Source organism: Carassius auratus, chromosome 1 (assembly GCF_003368295.1).
Source record: "Carassius auratus strain Wakin chromosome 1, ASM336829v1, whole genome shotgun sequence".
In the NCBI taxonomy this organism is placed as follows: Eukaryota; Metazoa; Chordata; class Actinopteri; order Cypriniformes; family Cyprinidae; genus Carassius; species Carassius auratus.
The window spans coordinates 28,112,268-28,137,244 of NC_039243.1; the positions used below are offsets into that span (position 1 = coordinate 28,112,268).

The 24,977-nt window shown below is 42.9% G+C and overlaps 3 protein-coding genes across 8 annotated transcripts; 2 read left to right on the forward strand and 1 right to left on the reverse strand.

Annotated features, from left to right (window-relative positions):
- The first annotated feature begins 466 nt into the window (after positions 1 to 466).
- Positions 467 to 1,774, forward strand: LOC113107907 (uncharacterized protein F54H12.2-like). Its single transcript, XM_026270768.1, has one exon. It carries the CDS (start codon positions 467 to 469, stop codon positions 1,772 to 1,774), a length of 1,308 nt encoding a protein of 435 aa, XP_026126553.1.
- Positions 1,775 to 3,954: 2,180 nt separating this feature from the next.
- Positions 3,955 to 10,528, reverse strand: LOC113106239 (uncharacterized). Of its 6 annotated transcripts, none has more exons than XM_026267951.1 (5): positions 10,146 to 10,517; positions 9,918 to 9,959; positions 9,747 to 9,779; positions 9,228 to 9,653; positions 3,955 to 9,152 (listed from the first exon to the last, which is right to left on the reverse strand). In XM_026267951.1, exon 5 carries the CDS (start codon positions 8,199 to 8,201, stop codon positions 4,200 to 4,202), a length of 4,002 nt encoding a protein of 1,333 aa, XP_026123736.1. In that variant the 5' UTR covers positions 8,202 to 9,152; positions 9,228 to 9,653; positions 9,747 to 9,779; positions 9,918 to 9,959; positions 10,146 to 10,517; the 3' UTR covers positions 3,955 to 4,199. The 6 variants fall into 6 exon arrangements, with proteins under 6 accessions (XP_026123736.1, XP_026123753.1, XP_026123744.1 ...); XM_026267968.1 differs by having other exon boundaries at positions 3,955 to 9,155; XM_026267959.1 differs by having other exon boundaries at positions 9,914 to 9,959.
- Positions 10,529 to 13,950: 3,422 nt separating this feature from the next.
- Positions 13,951 to 21,458, forward strand: LOC113106285 (transmembrane protein 41A-B). Its single transcript, XM_026268040.1, has 5 exons — positions 13,951 to 14,244; positions 18,143 to 18,293; positions 18,433 to 18,594; positions 20,439 to 20,577; positions 20,753 to 21,458. The coding sequence occupies exons 1-5, from the start codon at positions 14,090 to 14,092 to the stop codon at positions 20,980 to 20,982; spliced, it is 837 nt and encodes a 278-aa protein (XP_026123825.1). The 5' UTR covers positions 13,951 to 14,089; the 3' UTR covers positions 20,983 to 21,458.
- The last annotated feature ends 3,519 nt before the right edge of the window (positions 21,459 to 24,977 follow it).

The window sequence follows — 24,977 nt, forward strand, 5'->3', positions numbered from 1 at the left end:
AACCGAAAAATGGTTTATTATAGACCCGGAGAGACCGCCGACTACGTCAGCTACTACCGAAATCAGGCCGGCGGGGATTTGCCGGGCTATGCCGGGGGAGGGGTTATGTACGGAGCGGGGTTAGGGGGTCTTTTCAGAGGCCTGTTCAGGATGGCTGTACCTCTGTTAAAAAGAGGATTTAGCATCGCGAAACCCCATCTAAAATCGGCCGCTAAAAATATAGTATCCGACGTCGTCTCAAACGTATTGACGCGGTCTCATAACGATAAAGCTCAAGACGGATCCGGTCTGATGGTCATGGCCCGTAAGAGGATGTCTAAACCACCCGGTGTGAGGAGGCGTGGTCAGTGGGGAAAGAAGAAAACAACACTCGGACCGAAGAAACGCTCAGTCGTACGCAGAAAGCGTAAGGCGGCTGTTAGACGAAAGGCGTCGATCAAGAGAGTCGTAAAAACCATCTTCTAACATGGCGTTATTGCACCGCATGTCGGGGGAGTGCATCAAGTCCGAGTTGGACCTATTTACGGTCCCGCTGACGCAGACCGTTATTGAGAAAAACGGCTATTTAGAAGTAGCCCCATTATCGGCCATATCGTACTCTGCACCGTTGGAGTTTTTTATCGCCGGCAACGGCGACGATTATTTGGATCTTAACAACACGATGCTCTATCTACGGGTGAAAATCACGGGGCCTGACGGAGCAGATATCGCTCACCCGGCTAAGGTGGGACCGATAAATTACCTGGCAGCTACCATGTTTTCACAGGTCGACGTAACCCTCGGCGACCGTCTGATATCTCAGAGCTCCGGAACTCATCCGTATCGCTGCATCATCGAAAGTCTGCTCAACTACGGTAAAGATACGTTGGAAAGTATTTTCAGCGCCGGGCTGTTTCACAAAGACACGGCCGGTCACATGGACGTACATGACCCCGCAGGTCGTAACGAGGGGTTGACGAAGAGATCGCTCTACACCGGGCGAAGCAGCGAGGTGGAACTGTTAGCCCCCATACACAGCGATATATTCTTTCAAGAGAAACTTTTAATTAATGGATTGGATTTAAAATTACGGTTCATACGGGCTAAGGATGAATTCTGTCTGATGAGGTCCGACGACTTGGCTTACAAATTACATATAGCGGCCGCGTCCCTATTTGTCAAAAAAGTTTCCGTATCACCCCCGGTGAGACTGGCTCACGCCCAAACGCTGCTCTCGACCACGGCCAAGTACCCCATCGACAGGGTCTGTCTAAAATCGTTCTCCATACCCGCGGGCTCTCGAGTTTCCAATCAAGAAAATCTGTTTCTAGGAACGCTGCCAAAGTCTATCGTTATCGGTATGGTCGATAACGACGCATTCACCGGCTCCTACGAGAAAAATCCATTCGCGTTCAAACATTACAATCTGGAATTCCTAGCGGTCTACGTGGACGGTCAACAATTTCCCGCCAAGCCCCTACAACCTAATTTCGACGCCGGTTTGGCGGTGCGCGAATATTATCAGCTGGCGATGACGACCGGGAGACACCTTAAAGATCGACCCCTCTGTATCAGCAGGAATGATTTCCTGAACGGATACACGCTCTACGCATTTAACCTGACGCCGGACGAGGACTGCGGTCAGCACATTTCCCTCATCAAGTCCGGGAACATCAGAGTAGAAGCTCGTTTCAGACAAGCTCTGCCGAATACCGTTAATTTAATAATCTACGCCGTATTCGACAGCCTCATTGAAGTGTCTAACCGTAGACAGGTACTGATCGATCACTACTGAGAGATGAACACGCTACAACTCACAGCTATCGCGGATAAAATAGCGTGCGGGACTCATTTTCTCGGGGTTCTGCCGAGCGATCAACTACCCAAAAAACCGTTGGGGATCTTACCGTCGTTCTGCATCGTTAATACCCACCCCTCTCGATCGCGGGGGGAGCATTGGCTAGCCGTTTATTTAGCGCGAGAGGGGACGGCTTGTTTTTTCGACAGCTTCGGCAATCCGCCCGACAGCCCCCGCTTTCCAATCAGCATCAATAACTTTCTAGACGTCAACGACGTAGACGTATTATACTCCGACAGACGCGTCCAGGATTATTCATCGGATACCTGCGGACAGCACTGTGTGTTTTTTCTATATCATCTAGCCAGAGGTCGCGACTATAGCCACGTGATGAAACTATACACCGATGATTATATTAGAAATGATAAAATGGTGTCCCTCTTTGTGAAGAGATTGAGACCGCATGTCTGTAATGATAAAATGTTATCGTGCGTTCATTGTGTGCAGACATGTTTGACGTATAAATAAAAAAAAAAGCTTAAACCATTATATTTCTCATCGTCTTTTATTTATTTAATCATAAGATACAAATGAATGAATGCTCGATCTAAGGAGTCGTTACATTTCCAGCCATTGTCGTAGGTCGATAGTCGGCGATTTAAACGGCGAGTCTTCAAAATCTCCACCCGAGGGAGGTGAATATCTCCTCCCTTTTTTTCTTTTATAAGGTCTAACGGACGGTGATGGGGGTTCTAAGGGTTTACTCTTTAGAGAGTTAATCGTACGTCTGACCTGTTGGTTCGGCACCGTAGAAAAAGGGATGTTTAATTCGCCAAAGGCATGTAGAAACTCCGACCATCCCGGAGGTCTCCGTTCATCCCTAACGTTTTGCGGAGCCGTAACATTTTTTAACAAATCGACCATGTGCGAACCTTGTACGACTTTACCCCTGAACACAAACTCCCCGGATTCGTTCCACGAGCTTAGTCCTTTAGCTTTAGACATCTTGTCTAATATGTATCTGCTGTTTTTTACGCTTCTCGACGGGACGTTCTTCAGAACTTCGGCGACGACGGTCTCCTCGGCTTTACCGTCTTCGACGTTAGCGGCAGTCGGCGATTCGTCTTTAGGACCGGGGTCAAGATGGGGTAACGAAAGCGTTAAAACACCGCTCTCACGATCCCCTTGTTTAACGACGGTCAAAAACCTGTTCAGGGTTTGGCTGTAAAGTTTGACTTTTTCATAAGGATTCAAATCGTCGCGGCGTAAAATATTTCTTATGGCGGCGTCCAAATCGCTCTCCACGGTCTGTTGAATGTTCTCGCGAGCATTTTCACTCTTGAGCTTATCCAGTTGATGATGAGGGACTAAATACATCTTTTCGGCGTACTCCATCCTAACGTTTCGCTATCAAGCTCGTGAGAAACGGCACGGCGACGCTGAGGAGCGGTAGCAGGAACCCTCCCTTCTGGTTGAAGACTCGTTTCTTGGCCGCTATGCCGATTTTTTTATCGGCTACAAATTTAATAGCCGCTCTTCTCTTTTTCAGTTTTTGGTACTGTTGCCTGCTGACCGGAATGACCCCGTAGAGGATGTTTAGAGCCACTTCGCAGAGCGCTAAAATGAATTCGTCGGACGCCGATTGTAATATAAGGCGTCGTTGTTTAGGAGTGGCTTTATGTAGCATTTTTAACACCGGCAGATGCTTACAAAGCCTCGCGGACATGGCGATCACGTTCTTCTTTTTTTCGGGATATAAACCACTTGACGGTCTGAAAGCAATCCTGTTCTGAGACGGTACTGCTCCGGAGTTTTCGCTTTATAGTCTATCATTAGATATCCGAAAGGTCGGTCGACCGCGTCGTGATAACACTCCATAAAGTATTTCGTGTTTCCGGGGTACATTTGACGACCTAGCATCGCCACTTGATGGACGTCCCGAGGATTTTTAAACAGGATCATATAATTGGCGTTTAAGCTGATGGTCCGACTCGACTTTCCCTGCGCGAATAAATTTTGCACTATGTAAATAGAACTGAGATTACGATGGTGACAGTATTGAGTGAACACGCGCTGCAGTTCGACGTTAGCACTAGCTTGTTCCATGAGATCGTCGACGACGAGAAGGTTGGCGGTGGTAACAGGCAGTAAATCATCATCATTCAGACTCTGGGGTATTCCTTGTATAAATTTAATGTCATACAATTGAAGTAAATCATCGTACAAAGTTTGCCAACAATCATACAACCAAACAATGTTTTCAATTTTCTTCGAAATGATATTCAAACCTTTTTCCAACAAAAGTTTCACAAAATAAGACTTTCCGGAATTGGACGGTCCAGATACAACGCAGCTGAAAGGGTGTTGAAGTCTGAAATCAAAATCGGACACATCCTGAGAACCTCTGTGCATCGCCATCTGATCAGTAGCCGTAAGGAAGCGTGGTATAATCGCTTAAAAGCCGACGTTTATCGTAGACGACCTTAAACCTCTTAACGACTGATTTGTTTTGTAATGTGAGAGTCTTTTTATCCCTCACAATGTTTTCCGTATGAGCCAGGATGTATTTGGATCTATCGTGAGACGTCACATAGCTGTCGACCAGACCAATCAGGGATTCGAGACAGATAGCTTTGGAATTTTTAGCATTCAGAGTTATGCCCTTAGCTTTCATGACGACTTTACCTTTGACCGTCTCAAACGCGTAAGATTTGGGAGCGCTGGCACAGAAGGTCGTTATGTGGTCGTCGGGGTCCAATTCGCTCGTCAGCTCCCCTAAATGATCACCCAGAGGAGGCTCCCAGTCGCCGTCCTTAGACACGAATATGACGCTGTCGGTGTCAGAGTATAGCAGTCGTTCGCCTAGTCTGTCCATCAATTCGTACAATTCCAGTCGTGCGTGCGCTGTAGTGAAAGCGCCTACAAAAACATTGACGTCGCGCGCCTTGCAAACATCGTCCTTGTCGGGTTTATGCTGGACTAGAGCTACGTCGTCTGAGACGAATGAGAAATAGGACAAGGTGTCGGTGTTGCCAAAAACGATTCTGGTGAAATCTTCGGGCTCGCGCACCAGAATCGTTTGAGGTAAGTTTGGTCTTAAAGAGAAGCGTCCCCACAAACTATTCAGAATTAATTTAGTGATCGCCCTTTGGGCGGCGTTGTACTTGATTTTTTCCGGGTCGAGTTGAATACCCTCTTTTTCAAAATAGTCACTAATGTAAGCCTCTTTCTCAGCATCCGTGACGACGTTCGGAGGGTAGCCCGAAGCTTGTTGTTTCAAACATAAGAAGGTCTTTACGTATTCGGTAAACAACGTGTCTGACCGTTGTGGAAAATGCCAAACCTCGTCTATCTTGGCTACCACATAGCCCTTCTCGATGGCTTTTAAAAGCTCGATACTGACCCAACAGCCCGAGAGCGATCTTTCCTGGTCCGTGTGGGTACAGCTCGAGGTCTGGTTTTGGTCTTGAGCGCAGGTTCTACATAGCGCGAACGTCAGCTTCCCGTTCGAACGGAAAGGAAGGACTGCATGGAGTAAGTTGCGGGGAGGGTACACGGTGGCTTTGATAAGCCCGTAATAATTTTCAATCGGTTCGAAATCTGCGAAAATGATTTCGGGGTGACCGATCGGGTAGCTTTTCCTGGCCTGACAGAAAGGGTACAGACTGGTGAAATCCAGATATCTTATTTTCTCATCGCCGCTCACTTTGTGGTATAACTTATAGGAGTTTGTGCGGCCTCCATAGAGCGTTTCGCGAGGATTCAGCCTCTCAGGGGCGGAATAATCGGCCATAAATTCTATCACGGAGGGATCGGTCTTTTTCATCCGATTCCATTCGCATTCCCACAGAACCTCGATTTGCAAACCGTACGCTTTCCGGAGAATTTCAATCTTATCGTCAAACTGGTTCCTGAGAACCCCGTAGGGTACTCCGGACAGGGGGTGCGTCTGATTGGGTTCAAAACGACAGCAATGTCCATGAAAAACACACCCCGAGAACTCTAAACCGTGCCTGACGCCGTCCTGCTCGTAGTAGCCGTCTAAAAAGTACTTACCGATCGATACTTCGCCGTGGTTTACGGCGTGATGAACGTCCACGTTTCGCGTCTTTTTTATATACTCGAGCCATTGGATCGATCCGCTCGAGTAGGACTTATTCTGATGGATGTACGCCTTGTTATGCGTCAGGGCTAGCGTGTTTCTGCTGAGATAATGTGTTTTGAAGACCCCCATTGCGCAGCTGGCGATCGTCGTGAACGCAAAAGGGTCGAGTTGGGTGCACTGTAGGAATGACGTCCTGTACTTCATACAGCCTTCACGTAATAACACGACGTCGTTAACGCCGTAGTCGTACAGTTCTTTCTTGAAGTTAAAGAGCTCACCCTTGACCGTGCTGTACCACGCGTCAAACTTTTCTTGGGCTTTATCCGACATGTTCTCGTAGTTGTAGAACTTTTTGTCAGGGTACGGTCCGACGTAGTTCTCATTTTCCACCCTGTTGAAAAGATGGGGGAAATAGCCTTTTTCAGTCGTCGTCAAGTCTAACGCCGCCGGCATTTTGGCGAGAGCGAAAGGGAAAAATGAGTAGCTATCGATGTATCGTTGGGCAAATGCGTCATCGTACATCAGGAGTAGTTTGCACCCTTGCATTATGACCTCGAGCACGATCCCCGCTTTGCAAAAATACTCCAGAATTAGAAAGGCGTCAAATCTGGAGGCGTAATGAGCGATGAAGCAGTAGCCTTTGTATCGGGGTTGTCTGAAGCGCTTGATTAGCTTAGCGATACAGTCCGTGCCGTAGGCGGTAAATTTCTGACCTTTGAACGTCATGGCACAGACAAAATTAGCCTCGTGGCGTCCGTTTTCGTAACGTGATTCAAAGTCGTAAAAAATATACTTTTCACACGGTTCCTTAAGCTCTAGAGGTTGTATAAAGCATTGATGTGCTCCATCGTCCGTCAGAGACTCTCGACAATGCACACATTTGTCTGGGGCGCATGTGTGTTTGGTTTTCTGGTTGCCCGGTTTAACGTCGTAACGTCGGTTACATAGTTTGCAGTATTTGATCATATCACAGGCGGGGTATTCCTGACCGGGAGGCGGGTTTTTTTTATGCATTTCGAAACAATAAGCCGATTTACAGTAACGCAAACAATCGGGGCAATGTAGGTTTCTCGCTTGGAACCTGTAACATTCCGCGTCGAAACAGATGTTGCAGACGTGCTTACATCGATGGTCTCTGAGGCTGGTGTAAGATTTGTAGCAAAATGGACACACATATGTTGAACCGAGGAACGCATTCAAACTAGTTATCATGTAGTAGTGGTCGTCGTGGAGATACAGAAAGACCGTTTTTGGATGGGGTTCGTCAGAATTTTTGTAGGTTTCTAAGATCATGGCGTTAGATCTGTGAAATATGACGATTTTAATGTCTAGCGCTCGTTCGAACGAGGCTATGTCGCCGAGACCGATTCGGTCTTGGATGGAGAAGCCGACGCTCTTTTGGATGACGGAAGCCAGTTTTTCTAACTCGCTCTCGGGGCGTTGGGGGTTTAGAAAACGGGCGAGGCAGATGGAGAAGCACAAATTATTTGAAATATTGATCGGACAAAATAAACTCGTCTTTTTCCTTTTGATCACCTCATCAACAGCCAAGTCCGTGAGTTTCCGACGACGACCCCCGCCTTGTCTGTTCATGGCTACGGAAGCTTCAAATTCTACGGTTTGGTCAGATAGTAACCGGTCGTTGCTCTGTAAAACTTTTTCGATTTGATCCATAAACCCATCCGCGTCGTAATTATTACCGCGGGTTAAAATCCCGCTAACGGGGGTCTGTAAACTGGGAGCCGTCAATGTGATATTGATCACCGGAGAATTTTGGTCAAACTCCCTAGCGAAATTCACAATTCCGGTAAGCATGTCATGTAAGCGGGCGTGGTAAGAGGCCAAATCTGTAGAGTTAATCTCTCTCAGATTCGTAGTCCTTCTCAATGTCACGCTATTGAAACGAGGTCGTGGTAAAACATGATATCCGTTTACGTCGCCACCCTCGCGAATCAACCTGTCAACGTCTGTACGGCTTAATCGAGTCTGTGTAGTAGGGTCGACGTTACCTGATGTGGACGCTTGCGGAGTATCATTACCGGTGGGGTGCTCTGTGTTGTCAGGATCAGGATCGGTGCACGGCGCCGGTGGGTTGTTTAAAACACCGCCGTGTTGTACAACGGGATCGGTGTCTAGGCTAAGCAGAGGATCGAACAAATTCATATTTGGATTTACGGCTAATTCAAAAAGATCCAAAATAGGAGGGGATTCTTGATTAAACAAATACTGTTCTAAAGAGTCCGGAAGTAAACTTAGCATTTCGATCTCGTCCGGCGTCAGTTCTGTGGAGGATTGGCGTAAGTCGTCTGAACCGTCCATTTTTAGATTTCAGACCAAAACACGTACTATTACAAAATCATAGAGTTAAAACAAGCATACATGAACTATTACACATTTCATAGAGTATAAAAAAGCATACATGAACTATTACAAAATCAGAATACAAAAGCATATATGACAAATCAGAGTATAAAAGCAGATATCGGATTATATATGTAAAACAAAGTATAAAAAGCATACATGAAATATTTAAACAATCATAGCAGACGTGAGATATAAGAAATACTTGAAATATCTGATTATATGTAAACAAAGTATAGATGGAATATAAGAATTACTCTGAATACGTCTATATTCAATTTGACTCCGCAGTCTCATATACGATGGTGAGAATGAGGTGGTGCAATATTAGCATCAATTCCCTTTGGTATTGAGTCACCGTACGATCATTTCTATCAAACTGCTGATCAATCGCCGATCTCATAGCATTGACGCGTTGGAATATTTCATTGGCCAGATCCTGAATAAAGCGATCCTGAGCATCGAATCGACTGCGTGTCTCGAGGTGATACGCACGGAGCTCACCGTGCAGCGCATCTAATCTGCTAAGGGTTTCGATTTGTCTGTCGCGAGACTCGTTGCCCAACGCGATCAATTTGTTGTTAATATCATCTTGTACGTTGCGGAGTTCGACGTATTTGTTGTTTATGTCAACCTGTGCGTCGCGAAACTCTTGACCGAATGATTGTATCGAATTAATGGGGCTATGAAACGGAGGCAGATCGTCGAATGATTCATCAAGCGGCTGAGGCGCCGGCACTTCTTCCACTTCTACTTCTTCGGACGACGGTGAGGGAAAAGGATATGGCGTTTGACCCACGTTGGTGGTAGACACCTCGTCACGCTCGCTCGTCCAAGAACTCTGGTCCCAGGCATCGATTTGAGACATGCCCCAGGTAGTCACGTCATCCTTATGGCTTCTACTCGAGTCTGCTGGATGTTAAAAAAAAAATCTTAATGTTTGACACCATCTGGTTTAAATGCAAATAATATAGTTAGTCTTACCATAAAACAGATCGGTCTCAGGACTGGTCGCGGGGCTGTTCGTTGGTACCGGACAGAGAGTTTTCCTCTCTGGAGGGCTCTCGGGACTGATCGCCGGGGTAAAACGATAAGCCTTTCTCGGTAGTTCGCCGTTCGATTCAGGTCGGACCACCGGTGTAAAACGATAAGTCTTTCTTGGTGGTTCGTCACACGGTCCAGGACTGACCGGAGAGGTGGGGCGATTCGTTTTTCTAGTCTTCTTTCTCGCTGGTTCGTCGGCGGGTCCAGGGAGTGATTCGTCGCAGGATCCTATTGGATTCTCGATGTGGGCCGGAGCGGAATCAGGCGGGATGTTGTCTGTTACGTTGACGGTGGGATCTTCGTCGCCATCTTGCGTGAGATCGATAACTGTCTGAAAGGCGGGTTGTGTGATGAATTGGATAAAATCTAAAGAAAATAATAATTAGATTCCTCATAAACATAAAAAAGTTACAATTTTGATTTCTCATAAAAAAATTATGGAGATGGATCTTGTCTTACCGTCGACTGCGCTGTCTGGATCAATCGCGGCCTCTGTGAATAAAAAAAAAAAAAAAAAAAAAAAAAAAAAAAATTATGATAAAAAAAAAAAAAAAAATTAATTAATAATATACAAAATTAAAATACGTTCATTTTAGTTTATAAAAAAAAGAATAGTTAATACGTACTTACGTGTATTAATACCGTCAAAGGCTTGGTGCTCAATATTTGAACCTGAGATAAAAAATAAAAAGTGTTATGATTTCAAACACATGGAGAGGGTTTTTATTTTACAGTTTAATGGAGCACACACACACACACATACACGCAGTGTGACAAAGAAATCGTGATGTCATAACATTAAACCGCAAGCAGATGGCGCAATTTTCACTATAACGGCGTCATTTCATCCAGACTCACCGGGGGGAGCCATTTCACCATCATATCCTCATATGTCGTTTCACTGTGAAGAGTTAGCAAACGGGAAAAATGTTTTTCTGAGTTACGCTTAGTTACGCTTACACCTCCCGCGATGTCGTCTTCATAGATGACAAACGGATAACGCGATGGCAAAACGTAGATTTAACGGAGCAGAATTGTTTTTTTCTGAAATCCGTATACATAGCATTGAAGCAGACAAAACTAAGCGCGCGTCAACCGGACGTCGTCATATTTTCAAAATAAAAGTATTTTAACAGGATGGCGTCATATTTTCGAAATAAAAGTATTTTCAACAGGATATGGTGATATTTGCAAATTAAAAGTATTTTTTCATTTTTTTTTTCATTCATGATATTAAGTCAAATAACACATACTTTATATTGTTAAAAATATCTCTATCAGCATATGGCTGCGTAATCTGCTTAACATGAAATATTAAGACGACATAAAGACGTCATAGACTGTAAAAATAGGCTTTGATCAACGAATAGTTTTTATTTTAAATATCACTATCGGCAGATGTCTGCGTAATCTGGTTAACATGAAATATTAAGGCGCCATAAAGACGTCATAGACTGTAAAAATAGGCTTTGATCAATGAATAGTTTTTTAAAATATCACTATCGGCAGATGTCTGCGTAATCTGCTTAACATGAAGAAAATTACGGGGAATGACATGAAATAATAAGACACCATAGACTGTAAAAATAACATAACATGCTTTGATCGATGAATAGTTTTTTTAAATATCACGCTTAACATGAAGAAAATTACAGCAATGTCATGAAATATGGTTTAAAACCATCATAGACTGTAAGATAACATAATTTGATCAATGAATTTTTTTTTATTAATATCATGCTTAACATGAAGAAAATTACGGGGAATGACATGAAATATGGTTTAAAACCATCATAGACTGTAAAAATAACATAACAGGCTTTGATCGATGAATAGTTTTTTTAAAATAACACTATCAGCAGATGTCTGTGTAATCTGCTTAACATGAAGAAAATTACAGGAATGACATGAAATATGGTTTAAAACCATCATAGACTGTAAGATAGCATAACATAATTTGATCAATGAATTGTTTTTTTATTAATATCACTACCATCAGATAACATGAAATGATAAAATACTCACTTTGATCCATTGTCTTGGAAAGCAAATGTCTTGGAGAGTCGTCCAAAAAGTTTTTCTGCTTCAAAGTGATGGTTTGTAACGCGTATAAATAGGTTTATAAGGGGCGCTGTGAAAGAAAATCGGTGTTGAGTGACCACTAGGTGTCATCCTTGTTCTATGAATGAACTTGTTCAAAAGGTGGGAAACTGAACTAGGGTCGGGCATGTCGTCATAAATTAGAGGGGTACAAAGAGATGCTAGCCGCTCGCCCACCGTAATTCACAGATGCAGCCGTCAGAAAACTGTCAAAAACATGGTACTCCTTCGTGAGATACGTTAGTTTTAATTAGCAATGTCTTTGAAGATATTATGATTTTGTAGTAAATTCGGAAGAAAGTGAAGTGTAGCGTGCAAACGAAGACGCTGTGAATACTTGCGGGTCAGGAAGGTGATGTGAAAACAACTCCTTTCAGCTCTCTAAACATGGATCTCGTTTTATCTGAAAACAGTCGGTTTCAGTATATTTTTTATAACGGTTTCATTTATAACCTTTTTTAAAAGAACGGAATGTTTTTCAAGCTTAGAATATGTATATTATATAAAGAACTACGTGTTTTCAAACTCTGTTGTACTGTTTTACTACAAAGTCTCTGTCTCACTCCCTGGGGCACGAGCGCGCGCCTGCAGGCGCGCTCTCTCTCCGTATCTCTCCTGGGGCACGAGCGCGGATCAACCGTGTGCTATCATTCAGAGAGAGTCCGACAGATGGAGCTGGAGCCCGTTTCTCACAAAGCTGAAGCTTCTGTCTAAATAAGGTAGGTGGATTGCTTTAGTAAGCTTTTTCAACCTTAGTTCAATTGTTTTTAGATTATGTATATTATATAAACTATATAATGTTTCATATATAATGTTTTTATATATATATATATATATATATATATATATATATATATATATATATATATATATAAAAATGTAGAACACACCGACCCCATTTATACACCGCTCATAAATGTAATGGGAGGGGGAGAAGCCTTATAACCACACACACACACACACACACACACACACACACACACATAACCTTATAACTGTGATAAACTTCAAACAAGCTAACTGACACAGAGTTCAAACAACCGGCACAGACTTCAAACAAACTAACGGTCAATAGGGTAAAACTTTCTGTCAAAACCGCATGATCGATGATTGGGGAGTCTTTCATATACCGTTTTAATTTAGAACTAACAGGTCAATAGGGTAAAACTTTCTGTCAAAACCGCATGATCGATGCGTGGGGAGTCTTTCATATACCGTTTTAATTTAGAACTAACAGGTCAATAGGGTAAAACTTTCTGTCAAAACCGCATGATCGATGCGTGGGGAGTCTTTCATATACCGTTTTAATTTAGAACTAACAGGTCAATAGGGTAAAACTTTCTGTCAAAACCGCATGATCGATGCGTGAGGAGTCTTTCATATACCGTTTTAATTTAGAACTAACAGGTCAATAGGGTAAAACTTTCTGTCAAAACCGCATGATCGATGCGTGAGGAGTCTTTCATCTTCCGTTTAAACTAGCCGTCAAAACCATGATTTAGAACTAACAGGTCAATAGGGTAAAACTTTCTGTCAAAACGCATGATCGATGCGTGGGAAGGCCATAGGTTAACCCTTGAAGTCGGAAAGTTCCGCCCATCCATCATAAGGTTACCGGAAGTTCAACCTGTCAAAAGGTCAAAGGTCAAAGTCATAAATCATCATGACAGAAGCTGCATTATAATAACTACTTACATGTTTTAAGACAGTACAGTACTCAACGAAAGCCCGTGTAATGGCCAGTATAAGATCCATTCTCTCAATTAAATTGTTCACTTCATTTGAGTAAAATTGGTTCCAAACAGTTGAAATTTGTTCAAACCATTCCCAATCTTTCCACGGAATATGTAGTGAATGGATGTTCTTTGCCAACAGTTTATAGAAACTGAGTAAACTCGTTTTTTTTTTTTTTTTTTTACCCAGTTGCTCAGTCCACTTGTTTTTAAATAATCTTATTCTTTATTACTAGGCATTCTTTTTAACTATCACTTTTATATTTTGCACGTCACTTTACATTTTTAGAGTCGCATAGTTTTATTAACATGTTCTTTTTATTTACAGTACTCCTAATATCTTTTTGGTCATAATGTAGAAGTATTTCACGGTTATGAAGTAGCTACCATTGTTGCTGTTTTAGCACATTTGACTTTGATAAATAATATTATACCTTTGTTAGTGATATTGAAGGCAGCTGTTTTTTCTTCCAGTTCTTTCAATAAAGAATACTAACCACACCATCCTGCTCACAAATAACAATAGCAAACCACAATGCATAACATTAAAAAAATGAATAAGTAATTGTCTTTTATTAGGTCTTTTGTGACCTGCTCACAATATAATGGCTTAAAGACAATGGTTCAATTTCTGAAAATAATCCACTGATAGTATTTATATAGCCTTTAATAGCCTACAATGTTTTGTTACATAGTTTAAACGGGGTTCTATTTAATGTTTTTTTAAAGTTACATATACTGTTCCCAGAGTCCCAAAACCAAAGGCTCATGTTTGGGGGTCTCGTGACAGATAGGTCCACCCTCATGGGGGGGCTTCACTATCTCACGTTGTTGCAATACAGTAGGTCCACGTACTTCCATGGGCTGGAGACGTAACATGTATAAACTGCCCACTGAGCGGATCTGCTATTTAACAGGTGTGGCACCAAGTGCAATCGTGTCGTTTTTAGACAGATCTAGCCCGGGACTATGCGCTCAATCTGGGGTTTAATTGCCTTGGTGGCCGCGGCAACTTTCTACTTGTATCTGCTGTCTGCGTTTCTGCCGCCGGGTCCTCGTGCCGTCCGTGTTCACGACACTGAACCTGAACACACTGCCGATGAACCGGAGGAGGAAGAACTCAGGTAGAACAATTCGAATAAGATCTCACTGCATCTTATCTTTCGTACTTTGTTTCGTACAATTTACAAACTTACATGTCATTTCTGAATATGTTATTTTAATAATCTTAGATGTGCTGATAATAACTGAAATAAATATTAATATATTTCACCTGATAATATATTGGATGATGCATTGTCATTAAACTCATGCATAAATATGTTGCAATGTAGCAGTAAGTTCACACTGTTTCTACAGTCACTGTACATGCAGTTTGTGACAGCTCTTACTTTTACTTGTGGAACAACTCCCTCTTTCTTTCTTTTTTATTAGTTTTCTCTATCTTCATTAATTTCACATTCTTCCTTATTTGCCTGCATGTCTGTTTGACTCAGTGTTGGTTTATGTACAGTATTATAATATATACATCCTTATCTCAATTCTGACAAGGAGTTGTGGGAGAATAATAAATGGAAGAGAGAGATGGATGTGTAGTGTAGAAAGAGAGAAGCTTTGGCAGTTATTCTGTGATGATGGCAAATATTCTGGTACATTCAGCTCCTGTGCTCTCTCCTCCTTAGCGTTACTTTATATCGTGTGAGGAGCAGCTCTGGCCCGGGGTGAGAAATGTTCAGATCATAGGTGTTTCACATGCAATCCACATCAAGAAATTTTTCTTCTCTAACGTTTCATCTGTCCTTTCATGTCTCCTAAAGGACCTGATCCTTAGTCAGTTCTTATTATGCATCTGGTTCTCAGATATCGTCTGCTTTGCATGTGTGTGACTGTATGCAATGAGTGAATTAAGGAGTCTAAGAACCCCTAGATCCGCACATAGTCCTCTAGATCCTGTATTATATATATATATATATATATATATATATATATATATATATAGATGTGTGTGTGTGTGTGTGTGTGTGTGTGCTCTTGTTTTGGTGACATATCAGGACACAACTCTGTATCATGATGACATGGGTATGACACAGGTATTACAAGGAGAGGGTGACTTATTAGAACATAACCCAGGTCCCCATTTTTCAAAACGCTTATAAATCATACAGAATGAGTTTTTTTGAGAAAGTAAAAATGCACAAAGTTTCCTGTGAGGGTTAGGGTTAAGTGTAGGGTTGGTGTAGGGCCATAGAATATACAGTTTGTACAGTATAAAAAACATTACGCCTTTGGGATTGTCCCCACTTTTCAAAAAAACAAACATGTGTGTGTGCGTGTGTGTGTGCAACGAAATTCAGTGTAGCAGGATTGACTAGACAAAAAACAAAAGCCCTAATATGTTCCACATATTTAAATATATCACTGGAAATACATGAATATAGTATTCAATATAGTATTCAAAAGTTTAAAATATATATCCAGCCATTTTCCAAACTGCTTGTCCTTTGTAGAATTCATGGGATGGTTGGAGCCTATCATATACAATTTTAAATATAATTATTTTAATTATTAATTTCATTTTTAACTCTTTATTAATTATAACCTTGTCTGCTCTGAATGCAAATCAACATTAGCAGTCATGTCTCAGAAGTGGAGCCTAGCAGAGGACATGAGGTGACAGTTATAAGATCAGACAACTGCCTTCTCGAGTGTGGACTTCTTGAATTCGCTGAGTTGTGCAATATAGAGGAGGAGGGAAAGAAAGAGATATCTGGATGGTTCATATGCAACTTGTTTGTCTGGCATGACCAGCTGAAATAAATCACAAATAAATAAAAGGAGAGCAGATAGGTCTCAAAAGCCCTGTACACTTGTGTCACTTTCTGAAGTCATCCAGATACTTATAAACAAAAGCAGTGGAAAGGACACTAAAGTTTCAAATTGGGTAACGGATCTGCTGTATGTCTACCATCATCACATTCAGTCCAAAGATCTGACCTTTCCATAGTGTCTTGTGACCTGTATGTCTTGGTTCATTTCTTGGTTAGCTCACCCTTCTGTACCCTGGGAAAATATCTGCTGATGAGACTGGGATGAAGTTTTTCACATGTTGTTCAGAAGTGATGGCAGAGACAGCTGTAGTCTTTGGATGGAAATTCCCATGGTTATAAGAGAAGGGACATTTTGTGTTAACATGCATGTATCATGTTTTACAGTGGTGTAGCCTAAAAATCTGCTGTTTAAAGAAAAATAGGCTGAATATGTCATTACTTTTAAAAGTAGTTTTGCTTATTACTGTTTTGTTTATTATCTGGTGAGTTTCCTCCACTGAAGTTCTCTCGTGTTGTTGTACTTGTGAGAACATACTCAGTCTGCACTCAGTTTAATTTGGAGCATATCACATGTTTATATTCGTCACACTGGTTACGCATGTGAAATGAAGACCTCTGCTTTGGCACTTGGGTGGGGAGTACCGCCCCGCTACATGCCCAAATTACCCCCTGGTCGGCAGTAAGGAGCTTAGATTACTCACTACTGCCCGAGATGTGATTCATCAGTTGGTACCACCACACGATCATGTGATCATGTGTTTAAAGACATTTAAAACAGTTTGGCCATCAAGTACAGCCACACACACAGACACACACAGACACACACACACAAATGTTTGTTTTTGTGAAAAGTGGGGACATCCCATAGGCGTACTGGTTTTTATAATGTAGAAACTGTATATTTTATCGCCCTTCACCAACCCTACCCCTAACCCTAACCCTCACAGGAACCTTTGTGCATTTTTACTTTCTCAAAAAAAAAAAAAAATACTCATTCTGTATGATTTTTAAGCGTTTTGAAAAATGGGGACATAGGTTATGTCCTCATAAGGCACCCTCTCCTTGTAATACCTGTGTCATACCCATGTCATTATACAAAGTTGTGTCCTGAAGTGTCACAAAAACATGCCCACACACACACGCACATTTCCAAAGCTGAGAGGCTATTTCCGTTCAGTTGGTGTATCATATTTCATTCCTTCACTCATGCTGAGAGCAGATTTCAGTCTTTCTCATCTTGCTGACAGGCTATTGTCTTGATCAGGGGCCTTCAATGATTTTTACAAACCCTTTGGTGATTTCAAGCCTGTTGTTATCTGAAAAAAAAAAAAAAAAAAAAAAAAAAAATTATATATATATATATATATATATATATATATATATATATATATATATAAACCTAAATAAGTCACTGCTTTATACAGTATGTTTTAACAGTACTGTAATGTATGTATATACAGTATATATTTATTGTGATTTGTCCCTTTAACTTTGTTTTTGGTTAATGTAATATTGTGTTTATTTAAAGAATATTCCATTTTGTCAGACTTCCTGCAGAACCACCATGGTTCCACCTTGTGGTCACAGACCCCTTACCCTCATTGAAAATCCTGGTCATTTTGTTAATTACAAGAATGTAAAAGAGGCATATGAGATTTGTCCTTTATTTATAAATAAATAAATGATTAAAAAAACTCTCAAGCTTCAAACATATCTGATTTTAAGTACTGTATTTTATTACCCACTCAAAAATTAGACACTTGTAAAATTTGAAAAAATGGGGTAACCTTAAAATAGCGACATCTAAATTGACTGTTTTTTTATCAAAAATATGATTTAATATCACTGAATCATTCATTTATACCATCAAAACTTCTTTATATCAGTTAAATCGTGTACAAATATCTCTTTAAACAAACAGTAGCTGGTCATCACATTTTGCGCGCAAAAAAGGGTTTTTTCAGATTATTACGCTTAAGTCATATTACTAAAGCCCACAGTACCCACTAAATCCAATGATTAAAACCCTTGTCCTCCTTCAAAGCAGTCTCTTTAGTGCTGATTTTGATAAGGGTAAGCAATTTGGTTGATGGGAAGAGAACAGCCACACTCCAATCGGTTAGACATGACAAGAGAATCTCACAAATTCAGTGCCATTATTTACTGATTCCATAATGTCTTATGTTTTCTCCAGGTTGAAGTTCCCGTCTGATCTGGACGAGTTGAGGGAACTAGCCGAGCTGTTGCAGTTCTATAAGACAGAACACACTGGCTATGTGTTCATTCTCTTTTGCAGTGCCTACCTTTACAAGCAGTCCTTCGCCATGCCAGGCTCGTTCTTTTTGGTTGGTAAAAGAGGTCTACTAGACCTGCCTGAAACCAACTCATAAGATTGAAATAAACGATTGATCAACAGTTGTGACTATATGTTGCTTATGAGCTAATAAAACAACTTTCACTGTCAATATTTCCTGTCGAGTCTAGAACATGCTAGCGGGGGCGTTGTTTGGGCCATGGCATGGACTCCTCATTGCCTGCACTTTGACTACAGTGGGTTCCGCCAACTGCTACCTGCTGTCCCGTACATTTGGCAAACGCCACATCGTCAGGCTCTTCCCTGAGAAAGTGGCGATGCTACAGAGAATGGTGGGTTGCCTCTAGGTATCATGAGCACATGATAAAGGGATTTTCCATTAATGAATGTTCTAAAAATAGACAGTGACTGTATTTATGACTTTGCTTTTTTTTTTTTATACTCTGCATCTACTTTAGCCTAAACAGTTGCATATGGTGCTAGCAACGTAAAGGCTATGGGTTTGATTTCAAGGAGGATAACTATAATGATAACAAAGATACAGATTTAAAAATCATTCTTAAATCTAAAGAATAGAGTCCACACCACAATAACGATGATAACAACACAGAGTAAAGATATATAACTATATTAGTGATTATATATACAGGTGCTTCTCAATAAATTAGAATGTTGAGGGAAAAGTAAATTTATTTCAGTAATTCAACTCTTAAATGTATTAAATAATTACAACGCACAAAGACTGAAGTAGTTTAAGTCTTTTTTGACTACTGATCTGACAGTTGTCCAGAAGACAATCATTGACCCCCTTCACAAGGAGGGTAAGCCACAAACGTTCATTGCCAAAGAAGATGGCTGTTCACAGAGTGCTGTATCCAAGCATGTTAACAGAAAGTTGAGTGGAAGGAAAAAGATGCGCAACCAACCGCAGCCTTATGAGGATTGTCAAGCAAATTTGATTCAAGAATTTGAGTGAACTTCACAAGGAATGGACTGAGGCTGGGGTCAAGGTATACAGACGTGTCAAGGAATGTGACAAGGAAACCAAGCTCCTAGAGCAGTGGTTCCCAAACCTGTCCTGGCGTACCCCCAACACTGCACATTTTCTTTGTCTCCCTAATTAAACACATCTGATTCAACTCATCAGCTCATTAACCCATGTGATAATGAGCTGATGAGTTGAATCAGATGTGTTTAATTAGGGAGACAAAGAAAACGTGCAGTGTTGGGGGTACGCCAGGACAGGTTTGGGAACCACTGTCCTAGAGTATGGAGGAAGGGTGGAGGAGCTCATAGCCCAAGTTGCTTGAAGTCCATTGTTAAGTTTCCACAGTCTGTGATGATTTGGGGTGCAATGTCATCTGCTGTTGGTCCATTGTGTCACTGCACCCATTTACCAATTTTTTTTTTGAGCATTTCATGCTTCCTTCTACTGACCAGATTTTTGAAGATGCTGATTCCAGTAAAATATTTCATTTTCCAGCAGGATTTGGCACCTGCACTGCCAAAAGCATCAAAAGTTGGTTAAATGACCATGGTGTTGGTGTGCTTGACTGGCCAGTAAACTCACCAGACCTGAACCCCAGAGAATCTATGGGTTATTGTCAAGAGGAAGATGAGAAACAAGAGACAAACAATGCAGATGAGCTGAAGGTCACTGTCAAAGAAACCTGGGCTTCAATACCACCTCAGCAGTGCCACAAACTGATAACCTCCATGCCACACCGAATTGAGGCAGTAATTAAAGCAAAAGGAGCCCCTACCAAGTATTGAGTACTGTACATGTACAGTAAATGAACATACTTTTATGAACATACTGTTTTTTTTTTTGGTCTTATGAAGTTTTCTTATTTGTTGAGATTGGGATTTGGTGGGGTTTGTGAGCCAAAATCATTTCAGTTAAAAGAACCAAAGACTTAAACTACTTTAGTCTGTGTGCTGAAAATGTATTTAATACATGAGTTTCATAATTTTAGTTCAATTACTGAAGTAAATGAACTTTTCCACGACATTCTAATTTATTGAGAAGCACCTGTATATATATAAGGCATACTTTGTGATGAAAAAATGTTTAAAAGTTGCCCAATCATGACCATGATCATTATTTTCATCTGTTTTAAACTTTGGAGTTCAAACTTCATGCAACACGAGCCCATGATGAATCTTTCTCTATTAGGTGGAAAAGAACAGGAGTAGTTTGTTGTTCTTCTTGCTCTTTCTGCGGTTCTTTCCCATGACACCAAACTGGTTTCTGAACGTCACCTCTCCAATCCTCAACATCCCCATCCCCATATTCTTTTTCTCCATCCTCATTGGTAAGCTTACAGTGCATGTTTAGTTATACATTAATGTATTTTCTGTGTTATAGTTGCACATACACATTGCAATTCTGCACACCCTACCCCCCGCCCCCACCTAAATTGTCCTAATAATTCCATTTTGACCCTAAAAAACAACCTTCATGATCTCAAATACTCATGTTCTCTCCAGGTCTGATCCCTTATAATTTTATCTGTGTCCGTACGGGTGCCATCTTGTCTGAGATCCACTCTTTGGATAACATCTTTTCGTGGGGCACCTTGCTGCAGCTCCTGTTGATCGCCTGTGTGGCTCTAATTCCTGGAGCTCTGATCCGCCACTACAGCCAGGCCCACCTCAAACTTGATGGCCTGGAGGCCAATGGACACCAAAAGGTCCAGAATGATCGCAAGACTAGATGACTCAAAGATAGACAGAAGAGGAGTCTGCAGTCTGTTAATATAACACTGATTATTGGTCTGGAGTCACAGCTGAGGATTTGGTTGTGAATGTCTGAATGCAGAGTGGAACTGACATGGACAGAAATACAAATATTGAATGTCTATAATGATGATAAAGCGCAGAAGAAGAGACTATTAATGTCTTAAAAGAGAGCACACTTAGATTGCTGAAATGTTACATATAGTGGGTATAGAAAAGAATCACATGCTTTAAAATAATCACATTTTGTTGCATTACAGCCTGAATTGAAGCTGGATATACACTTTTTGTTTTATCCAGCGGCCTTTCATTTGGATATTATAAGTAAATACCACAGAGTAAAACAAAAGCCGTGTCCAGTCCAGTCATTTCAGGTTGCAAAGCAACAAAATGGTATTATTTTAAAGGGGGTGATTATATTCTTTACCCACTGTACACAGCATTGGACATTTTATAGGAAAAAAGGGAATCTGACAGCTTAGCCTTTAAGTTTTATTGAAGCAAACATACTTATTGTTGTCATGTTTCATGATTATGTGTTTTTGAGTATGCTTACACACCTTACTAAAATAGAACTAATGATTAGTTACTTTCCCTCTAAATATACAGTGATAAAATAGTTACCTAAAAATTTACTGGTTTTATTTATCCAAAAAATATAATTTAATATTGCTCAAATAATTTAATACATGCTCAAATGGATTTAATACATGCAAATGTAATACATTTACATACAGATTTAATCAAATGTATTACACACAAATATTTTCATTGAAAATAGTATTCTTGTATTGTATCCAAACCTTCAAAATATTTTTGATGTTATTATATTTATTAACTTAATGCATCCTACTGTCAGGTTGTACTTTTATTTGAAAGTTAGTATAATGCTTTAAATATAGCCTTGTGCACTGATAATTAATATAATGGGCTAAATCTTCTGGACTTGCACGGTACATTCAGGGATTGATAACTGATCTTGTCATACATAAACAATTTTGTTGCATGTGCATTCATCTCTAGGTACAAAAACGCACACTACTAATGACAGCTGGCAGAAACGTCTTGGTTACGTATGTAACCCTCGTTCCCTGAAGGAGGGAACGGAGACGTTACGAATGGGATCTCGCCCGAGAGCCCAATCACCTTCGAGTGGTACAAAACGAGCCAATGGTACACAAAGTACCTTGGTCTGCGGAATTTGCATCGCGAGCTCCGCCCCGCAGAGCGGGTATATAAGGAGCAACGCGAGCAACTCGCATTCAAGTCTTCGCTGAGGAGCCGAGCCAGTGACCCGGCCGTTCAGCGGAACAGCGATGTGGCAAGGGGACGTAACGTCTCCGTTCCCTCCTTCAGGGAACGAGGGTTACATACGTAACCAAGACGTTCCCTTTCAGTCGGTCACGTTCGACGTTACGAATGGGGTCCCTTACAAAACGCCACATGGCTGTCTTCCAGCGACCCGTGTGAGTGATAGCACCCTGTCGTGAGGCCAGCACGAGTGAGGGCCTACAGCTCGCACAGAATACGCTGGGTAGCACATTCCAGCTGGACATATGCTAGCAGGCTGCCTGCCCGTGGGAGGACTTACAGAAGTAGGTATCTACCAAGGTGGTGATACATAAGAACTCTGAGGTACCCAGCCCGCAGGGTGGAATTTTCAACGACAGAGCTGGCAAGGGCTTGCCAAGGGAAAGACACATGCTGCGGAGAGACTTACTGTGGACATACACACGTGGGATTACCCAGAAGGGGAATCACGACACATGGAGGCACCTAGTCCCACACATGGCTGACCAAAGGGCATGTACGCAAGTGTTGGACATCAACAGTGCTGGAGGAACCCAGGGTTCTGACTGAGGAACTCACCTGAGGGGAATAGCGCATGCATCCAGTCCGCGGAGTGGAATGGCGCAGCAAGCGGATTGACACCGAGCAGGTCCTTACTGGCCCGAAGGGGCGAGTATCTGGGAGGACACGGGCTCTACACGGAGATTATAAAATCTTGCGAATGTGTTAGGTGTCGCCCAGCCCGCAGCTCTACAGATGTCTGCTAGCGAGGCGCCATGCGCCAACGCCCAGGAGGAAGCTACGCTCCTAGTTGAGTGAGCTCTCACCCCTAGGGGGCATGGCAGGTCTCGAGCCTGATAAGCCAGGACAATAGCATCCACTATCCAGTGGGATAACCTCTGCTTGGAGACAGCCTTTCCCTTCTGCTGGCCTCCGTAACAGACAAAGAGCTGGTCTGAGGTCCTAAGGCACCGAGTTCTGTCCACGTAGGTGCGGAGCGCACGTACTGGACAGAGCAGCGCCAGGGCTGGGTCTGCCTCCTCCAGGGGCAGCGCTTGCAAGTTCACCACCTGATCCCTAAAAGGAGTGGTGGGAACTTTGGGCACGTACCCAGGCCGGGGTCTCAAGATAACGTGAGAGTTAGCCGGCCCGAATTCCAGGCACGCTTCGTCAACTGAAAATGCCTGCAGGTCCCCGACCCTCTTCACCGAAGCCAAAGCCGTCAGGAGCGCAGTTTTCAAAGATAAAAACTTTAGCTCTACTGAGAGCAAGGGTTCGAAGGGAGCTCTCTGCAGTGCTGATAGAACCACTGCGAGGTCCCAAGAGGGGACTTGCTGAGGGCGAGGCGGATTGAGCCTCCTTGCTCCTCTCAGGAATCTGATGATCAGATCGTGCCTTCCAAGAGACTTACCTTCAACAGGGTCATGGTGAGCCGAAATGGCAGCCACATAGACCTTGAGGGTGGAAGGAGACAGCCTACGTTCCAACCCCTCCTGAAGAAAGGAAAGCACTGACCCAATCGGGCACTTCCAGGGGTCCTCACGCCGTGAAGAACACCAAGTGACGAAGAGGTTCCACTTCAAGGCATAGGCATGTCTGGTGGACATGGCTCTAGCTGAAGTGATGGTAGCTACCACCTGTGGTGGCAAGGTACCTAAACCTTCCGTGACCCGTCCAGAACCCACACATGTAGGTTCCATAGATCGGGACGTGGGTGCCAGAGGGTGTCCCGTCTCTGAGAAAGAAGGTCCCTCCTCAGAGGAATTGGCCAGGGAGGGGCTGTCGCGAGGAGTACAAGTTCGGGGAACCAGGTCCGGCCGGGCCAAAAAGGCGCAACCATGAGGACCTGCTCCTCGTCCTCCCTGATCTTGCACAACGTCTGTGCAAGAAGGCTCACTGGGGGAAACGCATACTTGCGCAGGCCCAGCGGCCAGCTGTGTGCCAGGGCGTCCGTGCCGAGGGTGCCCTTGGTCAGGGAGTAAAACAACTGGCAGTGGGAATTTTCTGGAGAGGCAAACAGGTCTACCTGGGCGTCTCCGAAGTGTTCCCAAATCAGCTGAACCGACTGGGGGTGGAGTCTCCATTCCCCGGGGCGAGACTGCTGTCGTGAGAGCTCGTCGGCTGCACGATTGAGCCTGCCTGGAATGTGAATGGCACGAAGCGACCTCAGATGCTTGTGACTCCACAGGAGGAGATGGCGAGCGAGTTGCGACATGCGGCGGGAGCGTAGACCACCCTGACGGTTGATGTACGCTACGGTCGCAGTGTTGTCCGTACGAACCAGAACGTGCTTGTCCTTCAGCAGGGCCCTGAAGCGGTGCAGAGCAAGACGTACTGCTAGCAACTCGAGGCAATTGACATGCCACTGAAGTCGGGGTCCTGGCCAGGAGCCTGACGCAGCATGCCCATTGCACATGGCACCCCAGCCCGTGGCAGAGGCATCTGTTGACACAACAACATGTCTGGACACCGGTTCTAGGGGCACGCCGGCCCGTAGAAACGAGGGGTCCAACCACGGGGTGAAGTATCGACGGCAGGCCGGAGTGATGGTCACTCGGAGCGTGCCCTGTTGCCATGCCCATCTCGGGACTCGGTCGTGAAGCCAGTGCTGAAGCGGTCTCATATGGAGTAGCCCGAGCGGTATGACTGCCGCCGCGGACGCCATATGCCCCAGGAGCCTCTGAAA

Bases quoted from the DNA above. Each gene is read 5' to 3' on its own strand.
- LOC113107907 (XM_026270768.1), top strand. From the start codon at position 467: ATGGCGTTATTGCACCGCATGTCGGGGGAGTGCATCAAGTCCGAGTTG.
- LOC113106239 (XM_026267951.1), bottom strand. From the start codon at position 8,201: ATGGACGGTTCAGACGACTTACGCCAATCCTCCACAGAACTGACGCCG.
- LOC113106285 (XM_026268040.1), top strand. From the start codon at position 14,090: ATGCGCTCAATCTGGGGTTTAATTGCCTTGGTGGCCGCGGCAACTTTC. The intron at 14,245-18,142 runs GTAGAACAATTC...TGTTTTCTCCAG, and splicing joins CCGGAGGAGGAAGAACTCAG to GTTGAAGTTCCCGTCTGATC. The intron at 18,595-20,438 runs GTGGGTTGCCTC...TTTCTCTATTAG, and splicing joins TGGCGATGCTACAGAGAATG to GTGGAAAAGAACAGGAGTAG.